Genomic DNA, 7,472 nt, shown 5'->3' with positions numbered 1-7,472 from the left:
AATGAGGAAGTGGTGGAGGCTGGTACAATTGCAACATTTAAGAGGCATTGGATGGGTATATGAATAGGAAGGGTTTGGAGGGATATGGGCCGGGTGCTGGCAGGTGGGGCTAGATTGGGTTGGGATATCTGGACGGGTTGGACGGGTTGGACTGAAGGGTCTGTTTCCATGCTGTACATCTCGATGACTCTGAGTAACTGATATCAGTTGTAAATAATTGAGGTCCCAGAACCAATTTCTGAAGCACACCATTTGATACTTATTGCCCAACTGAAAGTGACCCATATTCCTGTTACTTATTCTATTCTGTTACTCTATTTCCCGTTAATTAGTTCAGTTGGCTAGATGGCTGGTTTGTGGTACAGAGTGATGCCAACATCATGGGTTCAATATCTGCACCAGCTGAGGTTACTTCTCTACCTTTCGCCTTGCCTGAGGTACGATGACCCTCAGGTTAAACCACCACTCTCTAATGAGAGAGCAGTCCTATGGTCTGGTAAGACTCTGGTGACTTTTTATCCATACTATTACATTACCCTGTGTGTCATCAACCTTTATCTCGAGTTCTGATTTTTGTTCTGGCACCTTCCAATCCCTCCTGGAAATCTAAGTACAGCACATCCACACGTGATCCTTAAATCACGTTGCTCATTGCTTCCTCAAAGAGCTTGAACATATTAGTCAGCACAATTCCCTTTCACAAAGCCGTGCTGACTTTTACAATTGTATTCATATTTTCTAAGCTCTCTGCTATATCCTCTTTAATAATAATCTACCCAACAGTGTGGAAAATTGTCCTGATTATGTCCTGTGCATAAAAATCAGGACAAATCCATCTCAGCCAATTAACACCCTATTGGTCCACACTTGGACATCAGTAAAAGTGAATGGAAGGTGTCATCAGTAGTGCTGTTAAGTAGCACTTGTTGGGCGACAACCTGCTCAATGACGCTCAGTTTAGGTCCTGCTGGGGCCACTCAGCTCCTGATCTCGGTTCAAACATGAGCAATTAAAATACATACAAAGGAGGACACTAAACAACACTGCAAAACATGTCTGGGACCACAGTGTCCAATAGGGAGGAGGAACTGAAAGCAGTTAGCCGTGAAATGTTATTGTGGAAACTACTGGGAAGGAGAAGCTGTGCTTGACAAATCTTCTGGAATTTTCTGAGCTAACCAGTAGACTGGATAAGGGGGAGCCAGTAGATGTCGTTCACTTGGATTTTAAGAAGGCTTTCGATAAGGTCCCACATAAGAAATTTGCAAGGTAAAAACGAGGAGTGCAGACGCTGGAAACCCGAGTCTGGATTAGAGTGGTACTGGTCAGGCAGCATCCAAGGAGCAGGAAAATCGACGTTTCGGGCAAAAGCCCTTCATCAGGGATACAGCCTGGTTGGCAAACAGGAAAATAGGGATTAGGAATAAACATGCTCTTTTCCGGTTTGCAGGGAGTGATTACTGGGGTACTGCAGGGCTCAGTACCTTGACCCCAGATGTTCACAATAGATATTAATGATTTAGATGAGGGAACTAAATGTAATATCTCCAGATGACACAGAGCTGGGTGGGAGGGTATGTTGTGGTAAGGATGCAGAGAAATGTCAGTGCGGTTTGGACATGTTAAGTCAGTGAGGAAATAGGTGGAAGATGCAGTATAATGTGGAGAAATGTGAGGTTATCTATTTTGATGACAAAAAACAGGCAGACAGATTATTATCTGAATGGGGGTGAATCGGGGAAGAGGGTGGTCGAACACGTTCTGAATGTCCTTGTGCATCAGTTGCTGAGAATAAGCACTGAGGTACAGCAGGCAGTGAAGAGGCAAATGGTATACTGACCGTCATAGCAAAAGGATTAGGGGGTGAAGGAGCTGGAATGTCTTGCTCCAACTGTATACAGTATTGATAAAACCAACAACACCCAGAGAATTGTGTGTCGTTTTGGTCTTCTTATATGAGGGAGATGTTTTGGTGATTGTGGCAGTACAAAAAAAGATTTACTAAACTGATTGCTGGAATGGCAAGACTGACATGTGGGGAGACACTGGATCTATTAGACCCATATTCACTAAAGCTTAGAAAAATGTCGGGGGACCTCCTAGATATCTATAAAATTCTCACGGATTAGACAGGGTAGATGCAGGAAGGACGTTTTCAATGACCAGGGAGTCCCAAACAAAAGGGGCATAAACTAAGGATAAGAGCTAGGCCTTTTAGGCTAAATTTCTTCAGGTAGAGACTGGTGGAATTCTCTGCTACAGGAAACTATTCCGGCCAAGAACGGTGTAGGTATAGCTCTTAGGACTGAAAGGACCAAGGATAAGTGGAGAAGTTGGGAGCAGGGAACTGAATTGAATGATTATCCATGAGTATAATGAATGGTGGGGAGCAGGCTCAAAGGGCTGAGTGGCCTCCTGCTACTCCAAATTCTGCAATTCTGTTTGCTATTGGTAGAACCAGAGCAGAGAAGGAATGCTGTATTATGATACTCCTGACAAGAGGCAAGTAACGTCTGTGTCATACAAGCGTTAGACACTAACCATCTCCAACTGAAAATCTAGTCATGGCCCCTAGACATGTAACTGCATTATCATCACTGAGAGGCCCTCCTCCCACACCCAGCTGTGAACATCCTGGGGTTACCACTGAAAAGAAACTGAAGTGGACCAGCCTCACAAATACAATGGCTATAAAAGCAGGATGTAGCTGGGAACCTTGTAGTGAGAACTCACCAGCCACTGTCTATAGAACACCAATGGAGGGTGTGATGCTGGGATGGCTGCAGCTCTGACAGTACTCTTCGGGACCAAGCAAACATGTACCATGTACGAAACACACTGCATAACTTCACCAAAGGTTCTGTGACAGCGCCTTACAAACTCCACAATCACTTCCCTTCAGTCAGAGGTCACAGGGCACCTGGTTATAGTCCCAACAGGTTTGTTTGAAAGCACAAGCTTTTGGAACACTCTGCCTTCACCAAATGAAGACACTCCACCTGACAAAGGAGCAGTGCTCCCAAAGCTTGTGTCTTCAAATAAACCTGTTGGACTACAATCTGGTGTCACGTGACTTCTGACTTTGTCCATCCCAGTGCGACATTGGCGCCTCCATGTCACAACTTCCAATCAGGACAAAGCCTAATCCTCTTGATTATATCCTCCAGTCCCTCCTCCACTGATGCTCAGTAGCAGCGGTGAGTACACGTTACACGTTACACGTTACACGTTACACGTTACAATTCACCAGTGCTCCTTCGACGGTGCTTCCCTTTTGAAGAAAAGGGCAGCCTGTAAGTTCCCCTCCAAGCCACTCACCATCCTGACTTGACGTTCCTGCAGTATTGCTGGGTCAAAATCCTGGAATCGCCTCCGTAAGGGCATTGGAGGTTTACCTCCAGTAAATTGACCTGCAGCTGTTCCAGAAGGCACCTCACCACTTTCTGAAGAGTAATTATGAACAGGAAGTAAATGCTGACCCAGCCAGTGGCACCCATACCCATGAGTAAAACAAATCCAGCATTGGATGTGAAATTACCTGGCACATACTTTCCTGTGTCCTGTCTTTTTGTCTTTCTTGAAGGGAGAAGTCACATTCCATTGTTTTCCTATCTGATGGGATCTCAACTTCACTTAGCTGTCAGAGCGCAGTTACAGAACTATTGGGCAGGTCAATGTTGGTCTACAGCTGGAACAATATTGGAGATTTCTACCCTAGAAAGCCTTGAGTCGAGCGGGCTCCAACATGGTTTGAGGTCTAGGGAGGTTTCATAGCTAAAGGAATTAGGTCAGGACTTCAATCCTAGAATTTCAGTGAGTTGTGACCAATGCTCCCTTTAAGCTCTGTTGCTGTGGAGAAATATGAAAGACCCACGCAGTTTCTTCATAAACTGGCCCCTTTCAGTTGCCACATGTATGGACAAACAAGTACACCGAAACAAATGATCTGTCCAATCCTTGAAGAAGTTAGAGGTTGGAACACTTGTCTAGGGTGGCAGTCAGTCTGTAATATTGCCGGAATTTCATCTCAGGTACGGATGGTTCCTGATGGTAAGCCGATCTTAGCACAAGAGGAAGATCTGTTCACCCCGAGGCAGCAAATGAAATAGTGACCATCTCAAGAGGCCACATCAGCTCCCGCTTTAAAGCCTCCACAGCCTGTGGGAGGGACTGGAATTGATTGGTTGGGCACAGAATAGAACAGTAAATTTGGGAACGATCCCACGTTCAGTGGGTTTAGGAATGGAGCAGCTGCTTCCACCAACAGTCCAATGGCTGGAGCATTAAAACATTTCTTTATTTTTTTATATGGAATGACAACAAGGCCATCATTGTTGGCCATTCCGACATGTCCTTGAACGGAGCGGCTTGCTGGGACTGTTTCACAGGGCAGTTGTAAGCCAGCCACATTGCAGTGGTTCTGAAATTACATGTAGTGCATACCAGGTAAGGTCAGCGGTTTACCTTCCTTAAAGGGTATGAGAGAAGCAGATGGGTTTTAACAACGCTCAATGGTACTTTCATGGTCACCATCACTGGGGTCAGTCCTCAATCCCAGCATTTACTAACTGAATTTAAATTCCATCATTCACTGTGGTGGGATTCAAACCTACATCCCCACAGCATGAGCCTGGGCCTCTGGATTACCAGGCCAGTGACATTGCTACCAGCTCTCTGATTTAATTAGCCTGGAGATCTCTGGAATGATCAGCTGTGGTTCCTTCACATGATCATTAACTTGGTGGAAATCAACCACATCTAAGAAGAGTGGAAAGGACAAGGAAAGGTAAATAGGTACAGGTGGGATTCGGATACTGCGTTTGCAAAGGATAAACACTAAAATTGACTGACTGGCCGCACGGCCTGTATCCATTTTCTAATTAGTGTGTTTGCATGTTGGCAATGCCAGGATCAAGCAGCAATGCCCTCTGTGGTCGCAAATATTCACGATCCGGGCACTTAGGGTGAGCTTCTGGGGAATCTCATCCCAATAAGAACAATTTCACTGACAAAGTTAAAAATCACACAACCCCAGGTTATAGTCCAACAGGTTTAATTGGAAGCACTAGCTTTCGGAGCGACAATCACCTGATGAAGGAGCGTCGCTCTGAAAGCTAGTGTGCTTCCAATTAAACCTGTTGGACTATAACCTGGGGTTGTGTGATTTTTAACAATTTCACTGACAGTTTGAGAGATTGAGAGAATATTCAAAAATTATGTTGTGTTTGACCTAAACAAGATTTGTGAAGTGTTTGTCTGGTATCCACAGGCTTCTACCTCCACATCTGATGGCATGTTGACTCTCGATCTGATCCAGGAGGAGGATATAGCCCTGGATCACCGCGGGACTTGTGCAGATGGTTCCTGTACCAACCACCTTGGTACCAGCCAGCACAAACTGAACTATGAAAGCTCCACTAAAACCTCAGAGAAGGGAAACACGGTGACAGAGAAGGATTGTTCCTCCAGGGTGGGCAGACTGCAGAAGAGAGGAGACAGCTGGCAGAGGGAATCCGCCACCTCTCTAGATCGGGAGGGGAGCTCCTCACCAGACATTCCAAAAAAACTACCCTTTGCAGAGTTAAACAAGTGTGCATCAGAGGAAATTCTGTCACGAGCCGGATCTACGAACAAGTCTGCATTACGGAAAGGCTTTGCCACTCAGTCGAGCAATATAGAATGGGAGAAACTAGGGCGGGTCAGGGAACTCATTATACTGAAACTGGAGGGAACTCAGCAGCTGTTACTGGAGGCTGGCGGCCATGGGAGCCGGAAAAGGCAGAACAGAGACTCCCCAGGGGTATCAGAGGGGCAGGTCGCTCCGAATGACGCTGAGTGGCTACTCACTGAGGCTCTGTCCAACTGGAACCAAGCCAAGCAGGTTCTGCAGGAGGTTAAGGAACTGAGGGACCTCTGCAAGAAATCAGCTCGAATGTACGCAGAACCAGCACTGGGGTCAGCCAGCCAACCTCCTTACAGGGGAAGTCTGATGTGAACTTCCCAGGTCTACAATGTGTGTCTTGGTAATCCTCCTTCTCTTGTCCAAATGGAAGACTTTGAGCATGCTGGCAAAGGGTCGCTTGGTTTCGCCGTGACCTTAACTTGGATTTAGTCCTGCAGGAACAGATGGGTCTTATGGCCTGAACTTGTGCCATCCTATCTGGAAGGGAAGAGCTATGAATTCACCTCATTCCACCAAGGACGCGGTTGTCTGTGATGAGGATTGGAAATTTTTCAATGCAAAGCCTATGTAACAAAGTGGAGGGAATGGCATCTGAAACAAATTTGGCCGAGTGTTTTGGGGTTGGTTGAGGGTGAGGGATGGAAACCCCAAAAGCTTGTAGGGGTGAGACTGCCCTGAGAACTGGGAAAAGTAGAAGGACCCTTTCCTTTCTTGTTGGTTATCAGTATTTCCACCTTGAAACAACATCGGGATAAGGTTTTACACAAAAACAAAGTACGGCAGATCCTGGAGATTTGGAAATAAAAACTAAAAGTGCAGGAAATACACAGCAGGTTACACTGCATCTGTGGACAGAAAAACACAGATAAGATTTCAGATCACCAGAAGGCTGATGAAAGGTCACAATCTGAAATGTTACCTCCATTTCGATCTCCATGGATGCTGTCAAACTTATTGCCCACTTCCAGCATTTTCTGTTTTTAATTTCAGGATCGTCTACTCAGTACCAGAGATCCCATGATCCAGACCTTTTAAAGGAGCTGTCCTGGATATGTCAAAATTTGAAAACTGGCTATCAGTCCCTGACATGGAGATTTATTTTCCAACAATATTAAATGTCAGTGAATAACCTCAGAACTCAAACAAGCCACCCCACAATCCCACTTATGCCTTTGTTTCTTCTTTCCTAACCAACCAAACAGCATTATTACTGCCCTCCCCTCCTCACCCATGCTCCGAGCTTTAGCACATCGATAACTCAGTGGTTTGCACCGCTGCCTCATAGCTCCAGGGACTCAGGTTCGATTCCACCCTCGGGCGACTGTCTGTGTGGAGTTTGCACGTTCTCCCCGTGTCTGCGTGGGTTTCCTCCGGGTGCTCCGGTTTCCTCCCACAGTCCAAAGGTGTGCAGGTCAAGGTGGATCAGCCCCTAGTGGCTAGGGATATGAAGGTTAGCCCTCAGAAATGTGGGGCTACAGTGTGGCTGGGTGGGACGCTTTGCGGAGGTTCAGGGTGGACTTGATGGACCAAGTTGCCTGCTTCCTATCTGTAGGGATTCTGTGATATCCTGCCCATCTTTTCTTCATCCCCGCCCCTAACAACTCCTCACCTTCCGCGCCCCCCCCCCCTCACAACCCCACTCCAGTTCCTAGCCTGTCTCACCTATCTTCCCTTCAGCTGTATCCTGCCCCGGTGAGGATTGTCCTTGTGAGGATCAAATACGGGTGCCACATCTCCTCCTGGGCAGCAACCTTAGTGGGAGGTGAATAAACTTGACCATTGGGTGCCA

At 46.4% G+C, this 7,472-nt stretch overlaps 1 protein-coding gene across 2 annotated transcripts in view; it reads left to right on the top strand.

The window, feature by feature from the left end:
• LOC122544730 (pleckstrin homology domain-containing family O member 1-like) overlaps positions 1-7,466 on the top strand; it is a 13,571-nt gene extending 6,105 nt beyond the window's left edge. For both annotated transcript variants that reach the window (XM_043684031.1, XM_043684032.1), the window contains exon 5: positions 5,270-7,466. In XM_043684031.1, the coding sequence (XP_043539966.1) occupies positions 5,270-5,995 (726 nt within the window). In that variant the 3' untranslated portion in view covers positions 5,996-7,466. The remainder of the gene's footprint in view (positions 1-5,269) is intronic.
• Positions 7,467-7,472: the final 6 nt, after the last annotated feature.

Source organism: Chiloscyllium plagiosum, chromosome 51, assembly GCF_004010195.1.
Source record: "Chiloscyllium plagiosum isolate BGI_BamShark_2017 chromosome 51, ASM401019v2, whole genome shotgun sequence".
NCBI classification, from domain to species: domain Eukaryota; kingdom Metazoa; phylum Chordata; class Chondrichthyes; order Orectolobiformes; family Hemiscylliidae; genus Chiloscyllium; species Chiloscyllium plagiosum.
This window is presented reverse-complemented; position numbering and strand designations above follow the sequence as displayed.